At 40.3% G+C, this 21,047-nt stretch overlaps 2 protein-coding genes across 3 annotated transcripts; one reads left to right on the plus strand and one right to left on the minus strand.

The window, feature by feature from the left end:
- The first annotated feature begins 308 nt into the window (after positions 1-308).
- LOC102719204 (BAG family molecular chaperone regulator 1-like) lies at positions 309-5,571 on the plus strand. Its single transcript, XM_015836092.2, has 4 exons — positions 309-936; positions 3,061-3,317; positions 4,061-4,207; positions 5,127-5,571. Exons 1-4 carry the CDS (start codon positions 666-668, stop codon positions 5,262-5,264), a joined length of 813 nt encoding a protein of 270 aa, XP_015691578.2. The 5' UTR covers positions 309-665; the 3' UTR covers positions 5,265-5,571.
- Positions 5,572-7,038: 1,467 nt separating this feature from the next.
- Positions 7,039-19,119, minus strand: LOC102708330 (ABC transporter C family member 2-like). 2 transcript variants are annotated; one of them, XM_015836506.2, is made up of 28 exons: positions 18,979-19,119; positions 17,306-17,713; positions 16,995-17,176; positions 16,808-16,847; positions 16,576-16,735; positions 16,338-16,452; positions 16,183-16,263; positions 16,046-16,070; positions 15,868-15,924; positions 15,468-15,533; positions 15,261-15,335; positions 14,849-14,956; positions 14,402-14,536; positions 13,879-13,985; positions 13,703-13,796; positions 13,261-13,428; positions 12,838-12,978; positions 12,224-12,430; positions 12,041-12,139; positions 11,668-11,820; positions 10,789-11,183; positions 10,238-10,418; positions 9,816-10,139; positions 8,973-9,729; positions 8,767-8,888; positions 8,388-8,633; positions 7,590-7,691; positions 7,039-7,359 (listed from the first exon to the last, which is right to left on the minus strand). In XM_015836506.2, the coding sequence occupies exons 2-28, from the start codon at positions 17,636-17,638 to the stop codon at positions 7,276-7,278; spliced, it is 4,557 nt and encodes a 1,518-aa protein (XP_015691992.1). In that variant the 5' UTR covers positions 17,639-17,713; positions 18,979-19,119; the 3' UTR covers positions 7,039-7,275. The 2 variants fall into 2 exon arrangements, with proteins under 2 accessions (XP_015691992.1, XP_040378965.1); XM_040523031.1 differs by lacking the exon at positions 18,979-19,119 and adding an exon at positions 17,955-18,581.
- Positions 19,120-21,047: the final 1,928 nt, after the last annotated feature.

Raw genomic sequence — 21,047 nt, forward strand, 5'->3', positions numbered from 1 at the left:
GTCTTTAGACGTCCTGATGACCTCTAATAAAATCTATTGTTAAATAGCTTAGATAACGAAATAACATATCAAGTGTTAAGTAAAATTGTATCTTATAATATTAATAATTAAGTTCAATTAGAACTGATCGCAGATTAACCGTGGACCGATGCATGACCATTCCTAACGAGAGGGAAAAAACTAGCCTACCCTAAAGCTCGTGAATCGTGATACGTTACGGCCGTGGCAAAAAAAAAAAAAAACCAGGAGGCTTCACGTAGACACGGCAACGCGACCATGTTTTCTTTTCTCTCGCGCCACGGGGGCGGCCGGCCGGCCATATCCGCGCGCCAGAAAGAAAGAAAGAGAAAAAAAAAAACCAACCAAACCAAAGGCGAAGGAGAGATGGATCCATCCGTGCCCGCCTCCATATAAAACCGGCAAACAGGAGAGGGAAAAAGGCGAAGAAGAAGAAGAGATCGATCCATCGAAGAAGAAGCGCGTAGCGTCCCACTTTCCCTCTTCCTCCTCCTCCTCCTGCTGCTGCCGCCACCGCCTCCCGCGCGCGCGCGAGAGAGCGTGCAGTGTAGCCTCCAGCCACTCGCACAGCCGCGGCGCACTGCACCAAACCCCGCACTACTTTTCTTTGCTGTTGCTGCTGAGTGGGGAAGGAGGGGAGGGAGTCCATGGCGGCGGTGATGCACCGGTCGAGCTCGGACGGCGGGTCGAGCAGCGGGTGGTCGGAGGCGGCTGCGGCGGCGGCGGGGGAGGAGAGGGCCGGGTGGGAGGTGCGGCCGAGCGGGATGGTCGTGCAGGCGCGGGAGGAGGGCGCCGGCGCCGGCGCAGGAGGTGGTGGAGGAGGGATCCCGCCGAGGCCGCCGCCGCCGGAGATCACGGTGCGGGTCAAGTACGGCGCCGCGCGGCACGAGGTGGCCGTGTCCTCCATTGCCTCGTTCGGTGAGTGGGCTGCCTGGCTCTCTATCTCCTCTGCTTCTCTTCTTCCTCCCGCTTCTCTGCCCCTTGGTTAAAAGTGTGAGCTTTGGTTAGCCTTTCTCTTAAGTAACTGTGCTTAATTACGCATTAACTTTTCCTTTTTTTTTTCGTTCTTGATGATGCTGTTCTTTTCTCTCCTTCATGGACTAGACGAAACTGAAATTTTTGATTTTTTTTCATTTCTTTAGATTATCCTGCACTCATGTTGGGCAATTAAAACCAGGAAGTTAAGCTAACGTGGAGAAAAAATGCAAACCGCACTTTCAAAACTTTTTAAAGCTAGCAAAGTTGGAGCAGATGATATAAATTTGTTTTGAGAAAAAAAATATTTTTTGGGTCAAAATTTGACCTTTAGTCACTTAGTTAGCTTTAAAATCCGTGCTGGCAATCGTGGCTTGTACTTACGAGACAGTTATTAAAATAAATCGAGTCATCAAATTTAAATACAAAAGCTATTTAAAATTCGCCATGAGTTCCGGCCGTGCCGCGTGGAGGAATTAATGCCGCCGCGATATTAGGACAGTGAGACATCCCCTTTCTTTTCTTTTTCTCTCTATTTTTTTAAAAGGAAAGAAACAAAATCCACGGAATAATTTCGTACGAGCCCGTGAGGCGCTGAGATTTCTTGCTTCGTGCAGCGCAAAATTCCCGGCTTCAGAATCATTCTGTCTTCTGCTACCAATCCCGTAATTTAAATATAAATTTCGCTGCGTTTCCTTCTGAAATGTACCTCCGAAAAAAACAAAATTATCAAGTAGTTTAAGTGACAGTTGCTGCGTTAACATGAAAAATCTTTTATGTGTTATGGAGCAGTGTAGTTACTTTTCTGTTTTCTGTTGTCGACTTTTCGGACTTTTCTAAATTTATATGTATATTAATAAATCTAAACACATATATATTGATATATAAATGAATTTAGATAAAATTCTCGTAAGGATGGGGTAAAAAAAACAGAGAAACAAAATATTTACTGACAGCCGAGCCGTCGAACTGTGATTCCTTCCGTGAAAATCCCGGCATTGGGCGGTTCAATGCGACGGAGGTACAGGCGAGCTGGGAGATTACGAGGCAAATTAGCAAAAAAATTAATCACCTGATCAGTGCGAGGTGTTGTGCTTTGCTTCCGCTTTGCCGGAGCTGCTGCAAGCTGCCTTTCCCCGACACGGTGGATCTCTGGCGCCGCAGGATGGGGTCCACGTGTACACGCGGGCCACATCGGACGGCCAGGGGCAGCCTGGAGGCACGTTCGGATCGCTTGTCCCGTTGCACCGACACCTCTCCCGGTGGTGGGAAGTGCTTCGTCTCCGGCGCCTACTGTTTGTCTACTGCAGGTGGATGCGAATTGCTATGGGTCGCCGTCGTGCGCACCACGTTCCTTGCTCTCGCGGTTTTATATCGGGTTGCGGTTTTTTAGCTGTAACTGTTTCACATGTAACTTCCCATGATTTAGTATGGATCTGTAGAGTATTTTTTAGGTTTTGGTGGTTTTTAGTTATGATGTCTTATAATATTATAAAGTTTATAATATTATAAAGTTGATGTGTTGAAAGAAAGGAGATATTGTTAGAAATATCTTGAGAGTAAAAAAAGACTATGTTTTTATGGTCTCTAGACCATTGTACCTAAGTTGTGAAATTAGGACTATCTCTTAAATGATAGATTTGTTTGGTCATTAGTTAATTAAAAAAATTATGATTGGTCTTTTTATTGTTATTAGATGATAAAAACATAAATAATATTTTATATATGATTGTTTTTTTATAAATTTTTTAAATAAGACGAACAATCGATACAATTATAGCAGGACATAGACAACATTAGACTTGACCATTGAGGTCTGGTCCCTAGTAGTCAAGTGTCACAGAAAACCTCACCACAATCAAACATCACCAGCCAGGCAAAAAAGTACAGAGCTAGCTAGAATCCCAGTGCATTGATCACACGCGTGGAGTACGTAGCCAAATGTTGGTAGGCAGTAGTGATAGCAGCATCCATGAATCCATGATCCACCATCTCCCAAGAATCTGAGAGAATTTCAGAAGAATAATCAGCTGTCCTTTCTTGGTTGTACGGCCGGCGTGTTTGCAGGCGAGCTGAAGAAGCTGCTGGCGGCGAGGACCGGGCTGCTGCCGGCGGACCAGAAGCTGACGTACAAGGGCAAGGAGCGGAGCAACTCCGACTACCTCGACGTCTGCGGCGTCAAGAACAAGTCCAAGCTCGTCCTCGCCGAGGACCCGACCAGCGTCGAGCGGAGGTACATCGAGCGCCAGAAGAACGCCAAGATCGAGAGCGCCAACCGCGCCATTGGCGCCATCGCCCTGGAGGTCGACAAGCTCGCCGATCAGGTAAACATAACTCCGTTTCTTTCTCTGAGGGTGATAGTTTGGCACAAATAAAAATAATTTGCGAATAAAACTTATATGTGTGTTCTTGGTTATCTAAAAAGCCGAAATATAAACTTTTATAAAAAAACTTTTATAATCTATTCTAAATTTAAGGTTGAAAATTTAAATTTTGCCCTGTAGGTATAGTAGGATGGGAAGAGATGGGATTGTTTGTTTCTCACATGGTCAATGCATTGGAGTAATCACCAACTATGAGTTTATCCAGAGCTTATCTGGGATATAAAAATGGAAGCTTGATCGATTTTGGGGTAGTTATTGTCTGAATCTGTGCTGGTTCAGACAGGCAGGTATGGGGAGGGGAATGGTGCACTGCATTGAATGGCCGATTGAGTAATCCGTCCAAGAAATTAGGTGACCAAATTGATACTGCATGCACGGCTGTCTGATTTTGGCCATGAAGAAGCAGCGGTGAAATTTCTGCGTACTATGCATTGCATGGTCCCTGAGTTCATTTAGTATGTGCATAACCAAGCCATACCAGCAGGGACAGAAATTCAATCCCTGACAAGGATGTGCCCCTGCATCTCAGGGCACTTCCATCATTGGCTGTACCAAAGCAGAGTTGCAGATGGCTCACTCGGCTTTAGTTTTTCTTGCAGACTCTCTTTTGGTAGAAGTGATATGGTATGATATGACCCTGATGCTGATTAGGCGAGAAAAATGTTTCCTTTTTCATGTCCCAGGTCAGGAGCATCGAGAAGTCGATCAACCGTGGGAGCAAAGTTGCCGAGGTGCAGATCACGACGCTGATCGAGCTGCTGATGCGGCTGGCGGTGAAGCTGGACAGCATACACGCTGAAGGGGACTCATCTTCCCAGAAGAACATTCAGGTGAGCACCTATACTGTACATCTCCTATTTGCAGAGAGGCTAGCTTTGGCCATTAGCCATCAAGAACAGAATTAGTTTTTTCAGTACATTAGCATTGATATCAATGAGAGATATGTCGCCTTGCGAGTGTTCTTGGGTTTGTCGGTTGTTTACCTGAGTAGCATTGTAGTAGCAAGCAGTGGCATGACAATCAGTACAAGTTTTCATGAGGAGGTGTAGCTGTCTGTCACCTATCATGGGTGGGTGAGTGTCCTACTTGCCCCCCGAAATAGTCACAGGGTCATTAGCTTCTTTCTGGAAAACACATGGTCCAGGCACACAAGAATTGTTCATCCTGCCTTTTCAACAAAGAAGGAAAAAGGAAAAGCACAGAAAAGAAAATCTACCTACAGACCTTTACCCTGCTGCAAATGTTAGGTGATGCCAGCTATTTGCATCTAGATTTCTCTTTAGTGTGAGCTGAACCCTTAAGCAACTGATCCCTGTACTATGTTTGAGGAAAGTTGTGTGCTTTCTGACAATATGTTGTTGTGCAAAGAGGAGTAGATGACAAGAAAAGAAAAACTAGTAGATTGGCATGAAAATGCTCATTTCTTGTTAGGTCACAACAAGAGTAGACCGAGACCAAAAGTGCAGGTTACCTGGGTGTTGTTTGTTGGAGAGTAAAAAAAAAGAGAGAGGGAGAAGACTTTTTATCATTATCAGTGATGATTTCCTGATGCCACCTCAAGATTAGATTAGAGAGGAAAAGGTCTTCCACTTTTTCTTTGGAGATGATGTGCCACACTACTCATAAACAGTTACTTACATCCTAAGTTGGATCCAAATACTGCTCTCCTTTTCATATTTGGAAGCATTCTAAGCCCTGAAACTTATTCAGATAAATGATACCGTCTTTTTTTCGACGGCTTTTTGGCAGGCGAAGAGGGTTCAGAAATGCGTGGAGACGCTGGACGTTCTCAAGATCTCCAACGCGCGGTTGCAGAACGTGATCGTGACGACCAAGTGGGAGACGTTCGATGCTCCGGCGACCACGCAGTGGGAGCTGTTCGACTGAATCAAAATCAGGTGAAGCCCAGAAAAAAAAAATGCATAGCAGTACACATGGACATGGTGTTCGTTTTGGTTTGCGTCCGGTTGGTGTTCTTCAGTTCTCTTTCTCATGTCAGTTTTTGTGGCATGCGTGGCACATTGGTTGTAATCATGGTTGAGATGGTAGATTAATTAGGTGGTAGAGGAACCGAAAGCCCCGGTGTTAAAATTGTCTGTAATCATCGTCTGTCATACCTCCCCGACTTGATCGATTTGTGGATGGATCAGTCCAATAAAACAAAAGCAGCAGCTCTGTTCTTTTTTACTTTTCACCCAATCCTGTGTCAAGTGAGCCCTCCTCCTTATGATTGATTTTTCAGACTTCACAGAGAGCTGATTCGGGAGAGAAGTTTTTGCAGGCTTGTGTCTGAAGCAACAGCTTATGGTTCGCAGAAATGGATCCCTCGCCTTTAAAGAGTAATAAAAAAAAATCAGGATGCTGCTGGTTGAGGGGGGACATTTTAATTTTTTGAACCTTTTAATTATAATATTAAACCTTCACGAAACTTATTTTCAAATCTAGGCATGGGGTCATCTTTTGGGATTTTAAAAGAAAAGATAAACAAAAAATAATTTATTAATAAAACTTTTATATACATGTTCACACGACGATCTAAAAGCCAAAGTTGTTCAATTAACTTGGTAAAACAACTAAAAAATAACTTCAAATTTAAGATTAAAAATTCAAATTTTAGCTTATAACAAATCTTTTAGCCACACTAGTCACTGGCTGGCGTGGTAAAAGAATATTGCCATGTCAAGTGCAAACCATAAGCTATTGCATGGGTCGTCAGGGTCCAAAAGAACTTTACCTTCAAAATTTTAAATTTAAGAACTTAATTTTAGAGTTGATGTTGATGTTTTTCTTAGAAGTTTGTAAGGACATATATATAAAAGTTTTATCCATAAATTATTTTTTAGTTGTTGATAAGTCATTTTGCTTATAATAAGTATATAATCAAAACGACTTCTTGTAAACAGTCAAAAGTATAAGTTGTTCTAAGTTGAAATGTCGAGAGAAGAGGTTTTACATTATCCAGATTGAAAGACAGCACCACATGAATGCAAGATGGCCAGAAATTGAAGGTAAATAATACTACATTTCACTAGATCTTTGAGGACTGACTTGCATTGGCACGAGGACATCAAAATTTCAGGTACAGAACTAATGAGATTTTGCACAAGAGATCATCAAGTCCTTGCGGTACGACAGTACAACAAGAATTGCCATGTTGTTGCCAATAAAACGCCCCTATTATTCACCTTTAGGGAGGAAGTCAGGATGATGAATCTACTCATGACAAGCACGTTAATATACTGGTGAAAAAAGCTTACATGTCTCTAGAAATTAACACCTGGATAAGGCTGCACCTCCAAATCTACTCCACGGATCATTGATGCAGATCTCCAGAGATTCAGATCTACATTTGATCCCAGTCAATTGAACTGTTGTTTTCAAAATTATAGCCAGGTTGCTGTAGGCGGTTGCGACCCAATCTGCTCATCACGGCAAGACCTGAAAGAAATATATACGCATTTGATCAAAGCTGACCCGGTTTTGGAAAAAAAAAAAAAACTACTGGTTTCACCAAAACTTCTCTGACAGACTAACAGTAGCCAGTTTCCGTTAATGTATCGACTACGTACTATGTCATTAGGACCACTGTGGTGAACTTATATTGAACACAATAATGAAGCATTGCCCAAGAGAAATGCGTTAAGATGAACTGATGCATGTACCTTCGATGACTTTGTAAAGTGATGACCACCACCTATCAGGTGGAACCTCAAACCGAGCGAGTGTTTCATCAATTTCGGTGTTGTGCTGCCCTTCTAGGACATTCTGCAGAGTGATTACTGCATCCTTTGTTTTCTTGAGGATGCTGTTTCCCTCAGCAGCCTCCAGTGCAAGAAGGTCACTGTGTGAAGAGGCAAGGCTAGCCGCAAGAGCAAATTGCGCGGCAACAGCCCATCGGTTAGATGCTACCCAATTTCTCTGGATATCTTGCATTTTGCGTTCTTCCTTCCGCAGCCTCTCCTCTCCATCCCCAAATACGAGTCTGTCGACAATTCGGTCATAAAAATGTTTGAATCAGAACACATATCAATTATTTTAACTGAAAGCGAACTGCAAAGACTTGAGCAACTGAGTGCAAAACATGGATTGCATGCAGCCATGTGATAGTCCAAAGTAAATGGCAACACTCATTGTTATTTATTAATGCACCTTCTTTTTTTTGCTGAAGTAACGATTTTCAAGACCATCAAAATGGATACAATAGAAAATCACCTTCAAATACTCTGCATTGCTAGGCCCTGTACTCTGAACCATCTTGGAGAAAGCACTCTGCTCGTTGCACAGAAGATTCCCAGGAGAGTCAAATTCCAAAACCTGAAACAAAGATAGTTCATGTCTCAGGTGCCAACAATAACACCATTGAGAAAATAGAGCAAACCGTGTATGGTTGGGCGTGATAAGAGTGCAGTCAGAACTTGTTTAGTTCTCTATTTGTCAGAGTGACAGAAAAATATAACAGAGCATTTCCAGGGTGTATGATGTGCTCTTACAATTCATCTATAAGATTAATAAAATATGAAAAAAAAAACTTTCCAGTATAGAGACTGTAAAGGGTAGTATGATAGTATAGGTAAAGGCTAGCTCACTATGGCCAAGTTTTCATTCAGATGGAAAATGTGGAAATCAGGTTCCAGAAGGTAAGGAAAGTAAGTCAAAGGACATGTAGCCTAGTGGTTGCAGTGACCTGCCCGTGTATATCCGGTTAGATATAGAGGCCGGGTAAAAAGTACCCTTCTCTAGAAAAAAGTATGGAAAGTAACATCCAAATGGAGAATCCAAAACAAACGAGAAACAAACCTTCAGTGGTTACTTTGAAAATTACCATAATCAACACACGGCATGACAATATTATCAGGAAATTATTATTGTACCAGCCTTTTACCACCTTGAGAATATACCTTGAGGTCCATATTCTCTAGCATAGAAACTTGGTACTTCCTGATACTAGGTATGAACAAGGGAGAATATTGACCAGAATGAAAGAAAGATCTGTTTATTTCAATAGCGTACCTGCCCAGCACTCAGAATAAGCAACCTGTCACAGTCAATGACAGTGTTCAGGCGGTGAGCAATTATGAGCATTGTACAACTCTTGAATTCTTCCCTGATTGTCTTCTGTATAAGAGAATCAGTTCGAACATCAACAGCTGCTGTTGCCTCATCAAGAACAAGTATCTTTGCCCTCCGCAGCAATGCACGAGCTAAACTCAGGAGCTGTCGCTGTCCAACGCTAAAATTTTCACCAGCCTCAGCGACCTGTGTGCGTTAACAAAATGGAGTTCCACTAAAATATTCCATATTGTTCACATTTAGAACTACAAGGTAACTAATATAAAGTGTATTCCCCGTAAAAAAACACTACTTATGAGTTATGATAGAAGTATCATACCTCGGCATCTAGTCCCAGAGCATTCCGACTTATGACATCTTTCAGATGAGCCCTTTCAAGCGCTTCCCAGAGATCCGCATCATTGTGCTCATTAAAAGGATCCAGATTAAATCGAACAGAACCTGGAGAACAGTTAAAAACATTTATATATATAACGTAATAAAAGCAAATGGGAAGATCTATCATGTATTTTCATTGAAAAAAACCTGAAAATAGGACAGGTGCCTGTGGTATTATGCCTAGAACTTTCCGTAGGTCCCAAATCCCAAACTTATAGATGTCACGAGCATCAATCAATATTCTCCCTCGTTCCAGTTCCACAATACGGAACAGAGCATTCAGCATGCTAGATTTACCAGCTCCTGTTCTGCCAACTATTCCTACCTTTTCACTGCCATTAATGATGAAAGATATGCCATGAAGAACAGGAGGAAGTTCTGGTCGGTACCGAAGCACGACATCATCAAACTTGACTACACCAGATGATGGCCAACCAGGAGGTGGCCTGCTATCCTCAATGACAGGAGGAGCCTCAGAAGGCAACTCAATGTATGTTCCTACCCGCTCAACAGCATTTAAACTGTTTTCAGCAAGACTAGCTAGACGAAGAACAGAAGTGAGCAAATTGGTGATATTGAGGGTGTAAGTAAGAAGAAGACCCATTGTGGAGGCAAAAGCCTTCTGATTTTCTGCTCGCTGATTTTGCATCACAGCAAATGTTGCTGTGAACCATATCATGATGCCACCCAATGTTTCCAGGCGGATGGCTAGCCACCTGTTTGAACTCATGTTCACAAGAGTGAATCTGATGTTGTTGTCCATTGATTTCCCGTTGATGTTTGCCATTCTGTCATAGGCCTTGTAAGCACGGATTGTAGACAGACCATTCAATGCCTCTGCAAATTGAGCATATACAGGAGACCTTGTAATGGAATCCAGGCGCTTTACCTCACGAGATGTAGCCTGAGAAAAGATTCAAGAAGGTAAGACTAACAGTAATCCAAAATATTATTTTTTGAAAAGGAAAACATCGGTTGTTAAAGAAGTACCTGGTAGTAGAGGTATGCTGCGTAAAATAAAATCAGAAGTGGCATGATAGCCCAAAGAGACATAGTGCTAACAATGCCAATGAGGACAAATGTTGAGAGCAACTGGGATATTTGTGCCATAAACATATTGACAAAGACAGCTACACTCCGGTCAATGTCACCCAAATCCTTTGAAAATCTGTTGATGATACGTCCAAGTGGATTGGTGTGAAAGAATACCATCGGAGCTCTTAATATAGACCGGAGCATGGCATCATGCAACCTCTTGGCTGCTCGAAGACTTGATGTGATCAGCCAATAAGAATTTGTCAGAGTGACTAGAACCTAAACAATAAATATGGTGGTTTTTTTTTCATCCAGAATGTCATCAGACAAGCAAATTTAAACACCCATCAAGAAAAGAAGAAGAACGGTATAAGTACCTGCCCAAAACAAATTAAGCCATAGATTAAATTGTAGTAACCAACGCCATGGGTTTTCACAGAACCTTGATCTGTCCAAACACTCAACCATGTGCTACTTGAAATGCGAAGAACTTCAGTGAGTGCGTAGCAAAAGAAGAGAACAGACACCACCCAGGTTCCTCCCAATGCATTTTTGTAGCTGCAAATGTTAAGGCATTACTCCCTTAGTCCCTCTGTCCACAAATATAAGCCTTTCTAGAGTACTACTTTCCCAATCTAACCACACCTCAAGATTCTCTACATTTATTTCTGCACCGTTGGGTGTGATGTTTCCGAATCAAGTAAACTTCCAAGGGCATCAAAGTAATTTCAACTCAATCTTAATTTCACTAAAACCCCTAGAAAACCTTATAAGTGGACGGAGGAAGTACATAAGAAAATATTACATGGCATCATATCTATAAGCATGTTTTATAGTAGTGGCTCCTTATCCCCCACATCCTGTATCTTCCTTATATCTGCATCATAAATTAAATATACTATCGCACTACGATCCAGTATAATCTTACCGTGAAAGGACCTTTGCACTTATAACTCCAGTTTCTCTTTCTTCTTGTTTAATAAGAACAGATTTTCCTGGTTTTGTTTTGCTAGAAGTATCCTGACTCTTCTGTGAACCACCATCAATTATTACGCTGTCCCTACTTTCAGCATGTTTTATGCCATCATGTGTTTCGTTTTTATCCTGGTTCTCTCCAGTCTGTTCCTCCATCTTTCCAGCATTTTCCATTAGCTTCTTAAAGAGTTCCCCGGAGTTGCTAAGTTCGTCAAAGGTGCCTTCTTCTTTAATTACACCATCATGGATTAGCAGTATTTTATCCACATATGGTAGAAAATGCAGCTGATTGGTGACAAGAACACGAGTTTTGTGTCGGAGCCCTTCTTTGATACATTTGTCAAATACCTGCATAAGCAGGTGATGATAGGGCATCAGTAATAAGATTTAGTCGAACTGAAATACCATCAGTTGTACCAAACTCCTCAACCATTATATTTAGAGACATCCACAGACCACAGCATTAGTTTGATCACACAACATATTTAAGTATCGACCATGATAATGGTTTACCATATAATATCGATGCAATTACTCTACCACAACCAGAAAGATGTGCGTGTCTGCAGTAAACAGGCATAAGAAAAAAAATGCATAGGAATGGCAACCAATGGCACATGGTTGACACATGTCAAAACAATGGCATATAACCTCATATAGCGAGTCCCAGGAGGCAAAGCAGGCACAAGTAATCTCTTGAAAAGGAACGTGGACAAAAGAATGCTGCTATCCACAAAAGTGGCAACATTACCAACTGCCAATGTGGCAGTTTTGATCACGTACAGAGTCGTAATATAGAAAGCGTAAAGCAAAGTGGTAGCAATGAATGCACCTGTCGACCAACATGGGCATCTAATGCACTCAGTGGATCATCAAATATGTAGACATCTGAATCAGAATAAACAGCTCTTGCCATTGAGACTCTTTGTTTTTGACCCCCACTAATGTTAACTCCTCTTTCTCCGATCTCTGTTAGGTCACCACCCTGACAACAGGCACAAGGAGTTAGGGGGTTTTGTCATTTTGCAGGTACAAGAAATAAATCACAGCAAACCAACATAGTATGGCATAGGAAACAGATTCAGATTTGCAACAAGACAAATGGAAAAAAAAACACTCCCCAGCAAGTTCACTTCATCAAATGAAAGCTATACTGTCAAAAATTTCCAAACTGATCTCTAAAGACTGAAATGGTTAGAACTTACTGGTAGTAGGTCAAGGTCATGCCCTAATGAAGTGACATCTATTGCTTTCTCGTAGAGTGAAGGTTGGAAGGGAGAGCCAAACAATATGTTGTCCCGGACCTGCAGTGATAACAACATTATATCTATAGAAAACATAAAGGGTTTAATCTAGCAAAACAACAATGGTGGAGTATCATGTCTCACAGTAGCATTGAAGATCCATGAAACTTGAGGAACATAAGCCACTGATCCACGAAGGACCACTGCAGTATTCGATCCTGACACTGGTGGTATTTCACCCAACATTGCAGAAATAAGAGAAGTCTTCCCTTCCCCAGTGCTTCCTACAATTGCAACCAAACTGCCAATAGGTATATCCAGATTGACATTTGATAAAGTTGGTCTCTCAGCCTGGCAATATTTGCGAAATTAGCTTTTAAGCAACATCTAACGATTAGAGGAAACATGGCAGTGCTAACAACCGAACAAAATCATGTGATGAAAATGGAAACCAACAAGAACTGGCCAGAACAATATCCTGAACCTACCACCAAATCACCAATTCAATATGATCAACAGAGACATTTCTCATATATAGTTATAGACATCTTCTTTCTATAAATTGACTACTGAGCAAGCTAGCCTATGAATACTGTTAATTTGCCATTTTTTATTTTCTGTACTCCAGACAGCATAACAAGAGTATAATGTATGTGTTAAAGTCCCAATGAATGTTAAAAGCTGGAGATACAAGAGTCCACATAGAATATATTTCAATACCAAGTAAATAAAAAGAACTACCCGAAACATTAATGTACCTGTGATTCCCATGAAAAATATCCATTCTTAATAGAAATTGCCAGAAGCTCGGGATCAATAGGTGGATTGGGCAGAAGTATTCTCTCTTCAGCCAGGAGGAGATCTTCCAGACGTTTCAATGATACCTTACAATTAACAACCTGTCGAATTTAAATAAAAAAACGAAACGGTAAAGTGAATATGAGTGGCAAACAAAAGAGCTGTTGAAGAAGAAAACCACGAAACCATCTCAAGCCACTATTGGGCTGTGACCAAAATTGTAAAACCAGTTTACCAATTTTCTCTGTCAGAGGCAAATGGAAATCAAATAGTACAAGAATGATCAATCAAAGCATACATGCTAAGAAAATGATATTCTCCTCAACTTGCATAGAAAGTGGGTAACATAACATGAAGGCATATGTTATAGCATTTTTGCACACCTGAGTTATCAGATTTGGCAGCATAAAAAGTGGAAACCTTAACACAGCAAATAGTGAAAGTGATGTAAACGCCTTTGCTGGTGTCAAGTCACCTCCCAGTAGAGAGTATACGCCAAAAGAAACCACAGTAACAGTGATCGGGATACTGTTGAGGAGGAAGCTATTCAGCTGCAGTAGGCAAGAAAAAATAGGACAAATGGTAGTTAGACAACTTTAAGAAATGTAACGACTCTCTCATATCTATTTTAATTTAAATAACTGCACTATCGTAAACGCACTCAATAGGACCAGGGAGCACCAATACAGTCCGTGCTATAGTGTGCAACTCTGACTCTCATTGATCGATGCAGAGAATTCAGATCAAAGAAAATAACACATATAGCAGAATAAAAATGAAATACAACTATATACAACACCTTGTTAAAATACAAAATGAACATACCGCAGCAAGCAATTGAGCACTGCGGAACCATGAAAGCTCATCATCACGGATGTACTGCACTTTTGACTGAAAACTTTGCTCCCAAGCATAACATCTAACCAAGAAAATGTTTGAGACAACTTAAAACAAAATTTCAGTATTACAGCTAGTAAAGACGCAAGTTAATGTAAGCATACTTGACTGTATCCATTGCAGCTAATATTTCATTCATTAGACTGATTCTTTTGTCGGTCCTTTGCAGCCCTTCCTTGGTAAGTTTTTGCATTCTGCTTATGACAACAGTCTTGTGAAATAAATAAACAGAAGGTCAGCCAGCCAGTCAGATCAATGTTGAGAGCAGTAAAAGTTTGCTTAAAAGGACAAACATAATTAAAAATGCATATATCATTGAAACAAACGGCATATTTTGCAACTGCTAAGTACCCTGGTAATTTGCATTACAAGCTTCAAAAGGGAAAGCATACGCGCTATTGCTTAGCTGTGTACTAATGGTTTAAGCATTGATTTGACTCAAATCTAAGAGAAAATCTAATATAAATTATGGGACGGAGGGAGTACAATACAACCTCAAAATCAATATACTAAAAACACAACCAATTGAATCAACCTCAGATTTGGCACCATGTTAGGACCAAATAGGCAGTTCAAAGCCTGTGCATAAGAGCGTCCTTAACTGAATATGCCTAAAGAGAAATGTACCTGAATTGGGAACAAAAGAACCAACATGAGTGCACCGACTAATGCTGCAGGGCCTAGTTGTGAATATAAAAGGACCAAGGAAGTAACGATGCGGAAAGGAGCAGACCATAGACTATGAAGTTGCTGGCACACTTGCTGCAAAAGTAAAATAAGTACAAATTAGGTGTACAACATAAGACATAAATAAGCAGAAGTCCAGAATGCATGGTATGCACATAATACTTTTCTTGCTTTATTGCTCTTTCCTAACAAGTATTTCCTCTGGTTTTCATTTACTTATCATTTCAGCCATTGACAAGGACTCCAATATTCACATTTGACCATCACTTTTTCTAATTATATGTTGCCAATAAAATTAAAAAATAATAATGTCGAAGAACTGTGTAACATTGATTAAGAATATTTTCCTCAAAAAAAATTGATTAAGCGTATAACACAAAATCACACCTGAAGAGATTCTGTGTCAGTTGAAATCAAATTGGTTATCCTCCCAGAAGCAAACTTCTTTCGACTATCATTAGTTAGTCGCAAAGATTTACGGAAAACAGCTGCGACCTGTGAGACAACAGGATCACGGAATAAGCGTGTAACCAACTAAACAAGAATGAATGGCAGCTGAGATGACTAAGGTAACACCCTACTCATAAGAAAGATAAATGTCTAAACTGAATATGACAATTAGACATGTCCCTGATACATAAATAAGGAAATGCAGTTCCCAATATGACCATGGGAAAAGAGAGAAAAAAGAGTGGTGCTTAATAAAAAAAATAGTGGAACAAACAGTTCTCTGGTTGCCTGTTGACATCATAGCCTAACAACCCAAAGGTAATAGACCATGCTAATATGCAACACCTACCAATGTAGATCTCAACCTGAAACCGGTTCGCATGACATTCTGAAAGTATTGTGCTTCAGAAAGAACACCCAGTGACTGGAGAATCGTAAACAAAAAGTGAATGATCATATGTCTGTCCAGATTTGACTCACAAGCAGAATAATTGTTGCTTGGAGTTCAAACACACTGAATCAAAGAAGAAATGTAAATGTAAAAACCAATCCATACCACTCCAGCAAAGATTGAGAAAGCATATATGTACCCATTCCAAGATGGATCCCCTTTTTGCATAGACTGCAAAAGAATCATCAATATTTAGTGGTGAAGAGCAGCTAAGACTATCATCTCAACTAAATGAGAGCAAAGTTAAATCTAATCTTCCACATATAAATATCAAGATTATTATTTTTTTGCCAGGATTATCGAAGACAGATCACCCAAATTTCATTAAGATGGAGAATTTACAAGGATAAATATATTTATATGTTAGCACAATTACCCAATGTGTTGAAATTACTTCACTAGCTTGTTGATGGTGAAAATATATAATAGAATAAACCTTGTAACGTCAACAAAGCTGCAACTTTCATGCCATTGACTCTGAGATACCATGAAAATAGAAGCATACCTCCAACAGGAGGTTTAATATGAGTGGACCAACAAACTGAGAAGCATCATTGCCAATCTACAAATTTTTGGAGGGAAAACGATGAGTTGCCAGGAGTAACACAAAATGCTTGCAATGGGACAAAAATGTAAATCAAATCGAAGGACAACTTTACAGAAGTCCAGATACATTTGCCTACCTTAAAAAATCCTCCTAGCCAGAACCTAAAAATGAAAGAAACCAATCACTACATAAACAAAAATAAAATAGCAAGAAGGGAGTGCCATAAAGGTCATTTTTGGGGGGAAATTGTAGCTATCATGTGTACAAATATACCTTCTACCAAGGCTACCATGCAGAGCGCGTAAAAGCCAAGGCTTTGGTTTTTGAAGTTCATTGTTCCAGCATTTTTGGAACCTGAGGTAAGATTCTAAGGTTAAGATGCATGTGCAGGTATTTCTCATTTCAGTAAAAATGGTTGCAGAACATACCGACTGTACAGTGTTTCAGTCTCATCCCAACTGTCTAATTTCCAAATATCCTTATTGGTGATGGGCTTTTTATATCCTTGTTGCATTAGAGGAGTCATCCATGAAAAGAATATCCCTAGCAAAGTGACAATACAACAAAAAAGCATCAGTGCTTCCTGAAATTTAGAGAAATTGTGAGGACAGAAAAAACATTAGCGATATATGCCATAGTGTGCTACAACATATTATATTTACTCACCGGAAAATATGTTAACATGTCTCTCAGGGCAAATCTGCTCCCCACCAGGCAGAGGCTCATAGTCAGTATTATCAACAAGTGCATCATGTCTGACTGGACTATAACCTGGATAGGGATCCAAACTAGGAAGATAGGCCACCATGAGAATTCCAAACAAGAGCTGCAGAGAAGACAAGTTCAGGAATCGACAAATTTTACTGAAGTATGATTATTAGATAACAAGGATACATACCTTGCATATTATCTCACTGCAATATATGTAAAATATCGAACTGCATAACCAAAATACAGAAGTTAGTCCTCATTGAAAAATCATTTTCCGAACGTGCAGGAGAGCTGTGCAAAATCTAAAGTTGGCAGATGTTTCTATCACCATCCAATAGATTTCATGAATAAAGCATGTTCCATGTGTAGTATACCTCGAACTATAATACTGCCTCACTGATAGCACAAGTTTGAACAAAGTAGCTTCCCCAACCAAGATGTAAATGACCACAAACCGGATGTACCATCTAAACTCATAAACGTAAATTCTTGTCTCCAGTGCAATCATTACAAGCATACAACACCAAGCAGCAATCTCCATGGTCAATGAGGTGATCTGTAGAGGCAGAAATTCAAGTGACTGAAAAGGAAGGGATGCAAGAATTTGGTAGGAAGTAAAACTCTGAAAAAAGCATTTTGCATAACTCTACTTGCTGAAGCAATTATACTTAGGACACGTTATCACCTCAAATGGAGCAAGACTAGGCTGCCCATCCAAGTTCATCATGGAGGTACCAGTGGCGATCCGATACAGTGGTTCAGCTATGCAGTACACCACAAGAAGCCCAAGCAGATAGTTGTAATACGGTGAGCATAATTTGTAACGCTCCACCGTGTAATCCCTCGTCGTTCTCCATATCCGATAGAAGCAAACACCAAAGAGTGCCAGGTATGAGATGCACACCACCAAGGTTTCAGTGCCACAGGGTGTGTATGCACCAAAAGCATTCTCCACAACATGTGACCACACCCCGCCATTCACCGGCTGGCAGTACCATTCCAGTGGACTGAAACCCATGTCAAACCCTCCACTTAGCACACCTCACTCAGCTGTGATCTTCCCTGAGTTCAAGAATCAATAAAATCACTGCAACTGCAACATCAATTTAACATCAGGCTTGTTCACTTGATGAAACAATGATCAACTAGGAACAGAAAACCATGGCAATTTGACTAGTCTAACGCATACAGTTTGATGTACACACTACACAGTAAAGAATCACCACCCACTTCCCTTATAAACATCAGTAAATACGCATGGATCAGAGCAAGAAACACTAAGAGTAAACACATAAGTCGAAATGGCCTTCACAGAATGACCGATACCCTTTTACCTATTGAATCTATGGAGTTGAGAAAAGCAGGAATCCATCATCCAAACCGCGCAAACGATTCGAGGAATGTAACTATTCGCCATCTTTAAAAGTAACCACTTTCCCATCAGCACAAGAAGGAGGCGTAGCCGCCGGCGACCAGACTCCTCCCGGTCCCGCCGTCTGCAACGCCGGCTGCGGCCGCCCGTCCAGCGTCTGCCTCTGCCCATACCAGTTGCCAGGATAGGGAAGAAAAGAAGCGAGAGCAGAAGGATCCACATTTCCGGGTGCCGATCTGCTCATGCGGTCTTGCTGCTCCTGCCCTAGCCGGATTCGCTCCGCTTCCTTCATCTGCGTTTTGGTCTGATACAAACTCGTTGGCTGTGGCTGCTCGGATGAGTTTTGGTTCGGGTAATGTTCGTAAAGTTTGCACTTTTGGTGGATTTGGGATTTGCAGCTCCCATTTTTCGCTCGGTGGTAGTTTCTATGATTTCGGCTTAGTTAAAAAGTTGGAATTTTCATTCAGGCTAGTTTTTTTTTTTTTGTGTACGTGTGTGTGTGTAAAATTGCAACCTTTTTATTTGTTGCTGTTTTGGAGAGAGTCTTCGTGCCGCCAAATTCTGCTTGATTTGCACAGAATGTTTTCCCCCCTTTTACAAAGATCTTGTGAGATATTTTAAGCAATTCTGTGTCAAAAATCCACGTATTTATGCATTGTTTCACGCCACATGGACGAAAGTGACACAAAACTAGGAGACGCTTCTCTTTCAGCCAGTGGTAAATATATGTAGAAACAAATGCAAAACTGGTAATCGGAGAGCGGCGATTATAAGAGCGATAGACAAACATTCAATCTTAAAAATGTTCTTCCTCCTAAAGTTTGAAGTTTTTAAACGATAAAAGTCCTGAAAAGGGGCAGAGTTCTGCGTCCAAACTGACAAGAACCACATGGAAAATGGGGGGAAAAAAAAGGGAAAAAAACACTAGGCCAAATACCTCACCGGAAGGAAGAACCCAAGAACAAGAAGAATAAGCTAGAGCTCACCTCGCCTTCAGACCAGTCGGTGGAGGTGGCGGAGAAGATGCATGGGCATCTCGTGGTCACGAACACCACTCACCTGATGAGAGAGGAGGAGGAGAGGAGAGGAGAGGGGAGGAGAGGGTTTGGATTTGGTGATTCTTTCTTTCACCGCTGGCGCTGGACAGAGCGAAGAGAACGAGGTTTCATTAGAAAATGAGGAGAGTGTTTAGGGGAGGTAGTCTAATCCCTTGAGAGAATGTTATCTCGTCAATTATATGCTATATAATAGATTAAGATAAGATATATCACTATATAAATATATAAGTTTAAATATGATTTTTATAGGCCATGACAAAAATAATAAATTAAACTCTAAATAGTATACATATGCTCACAGTCATATTTGTTATTTTTGTTATGGATCGTAAAAGTTATATTTGAACTTGTGTGCAGTGATATATCTTATATTAATCTATCTTCATAATTTTTTTTAAATTTTTTTATGATTATTTGGATAGCATGTAATAAACGAGGACATCCCTCGAGTGTTTAAAGATGGGTAAAATTAACTTAAGGATGATTCGTTAAGAAAAAAATTAAATATATCAAACTAGATTAGTGTATTGGCTGCGACGGGAGAGCGGATAGAGGAGCATATGTATTTTGAATGAAATTTACGGAAATTTAAACGTTGAAATTAGTTATATTTAAGACGGATGGAGTATTAGTTTGGATTCCACCTTAATCTCACGTGCGACCTTAAAGGGGGAGGTAATTAATTTAGAATGTTCCTTATATTACAAAATAACTATGATATAAAAATTTAATGAAATAAATTTACAAAGAAATGATACTGATGTCCCTTGATAAATGAGAGCTATTTGAGGGTAGGAGGTTAGTGAAGGGGAAAAAATGTTATTCTACAACAACACTTGACAAATTTTAATTAGAATTGCAGCTATTTTAGTACAGTGGGACACACTAGCTAGCTGATGTTAATACATTACCCGTGACGAGCAATTGGATCTGTCCCTCTATTTCGTAGTACCACGACTGATATATTTGTATTTGATCAGTCTCTAATTCGGAATGAACAAGTGGTATATGTGTATACGATCAGTAGGCCACATTGCCACAACAGAACTGAGTCTCAAACCAAAGTAGTACAGAACAAATGTTCTGTTTAGGATATTAATCCAAACCTTACAGCCTGCCACCATCAGCAGGGGTGAATCACCAAACAAGAGTAGCTGAGCTCATACGGCACGATGGGATTGTTGCCTTGGTTTGGAGGAAATCGCCTCAACGAAACCCAAATCAGAAGAACACAATCTAAGTTCTAATTTCTAAACCCTCGTCAACATGGCATATATACGGTCGATTTATGAGCCAGCAGGCACCTGGTTAGAAGCCGACTCAAACACGTGTCTTGATCCAGGTTAATTAACCCAAACTTAGCTATGTAATGACGTTAAGCTCGATCAAGTTTATATGAACTGCGTCGTATTGCATGTGCACTAATATTTCTTCACCCCGCACGTACTAATACAAAACTAAAAAAATTACAACATCATTTCCTTTAACAAACTTCGATACATTTGTCACACATATTCATAAACTTTCAATATACTTGTCCCTCACTTTCACAAACTTAAAGTTAAAGTATTTACGAGATAAATAAAAGAGGTAAAAATAAAGATTTTGGGAGAGAGGGAGGGAGTATACAGTTGGACAACAATGAATGATGGAACAATTTTGGAACAGGGCTCAATATTGGCTAAGATTAATAATTCACAAACAGCAGAACAAAGCCATCCATGATAAAATATGGAAATTGTCACGAAATTTTGCGTCTAAAAAAAAGACCTGATTCGGTTTGGAGAAAAACCATAGGAAATATTTATTCTTTTAGAATAAACATTATTCATGCATTCGCTCCATGGGATTTAAAGAAAAAAATTACATAGGAATCTTGTACCAATCCTTCAAAATATACTAATTCCATAGAAATAAAAGCATCCACTCTATCCTCTTTGTCAGCTCATTGATGGAAAAAAAATTATGTGCTTCAATACTTTGCTTTACAAATGCAT

The sequence above is a fragment of the Oryza brachyantha genome, chromosome 4 (genome assembly GCF_000231095.2).
Source record: "Oryza brachyantha chromosome 4, ObraRS2, whole genome shotgun sequence".
In the NCBI taxonomy this organism is placed as follows: domain Eukaryota; kingdom Viridiplantae; phylum Streptophyta; class Magnoliopsida; order Poales; family Poaceae; genus Oryza; species Oryza brachyantha.

Bases quoted from the DNA above. Each gene is read 5' to 3' on its own strand.
- LOC102708330 (XM_015836506.2), bottom strand. From the start codon at position 17,638: ATGGGTTTCAGTCCACTGGAATGGTACTGCCAGCCGGTGAATGGCGGG. The intron at 15,534-15,867 runs GTATGCTTCTAT...ATTCTTTTGCAG, and splicing joins TATTAAACCTCCTGTTGGAG to TCTATGCAAAAAGGGGATCC. The intron at 12,431-12,837 runs GTACATTAATGT...AAATATTGCCAG, and splicing joins ATTTTTCATGGGAATCACAG to GCTGAGAGACCAACTTTATC.
- LOC102719204 (XM_015836092.2), top strand. From the start codon at position 666: ATGGCGGCGGTGATGCACCGGTCGAGCTCGGACGGCGGGTCGAGCAGC. The intron at 937-3,060 runs GTGAGTGGGCTG...GCGTGTTTGCAG, and splicing joins GTCCTCCATTGCCTCGTTCG to GCGAGCTGAAGAAGCTGCTG. The intron at 3,318-4,060 runs GTAAACATAACT...TTCATGTCCCAG, and splicing joins TCGACAAGCTCGCCGATCAG to GTCAGGAGCATCGAGAAGTC.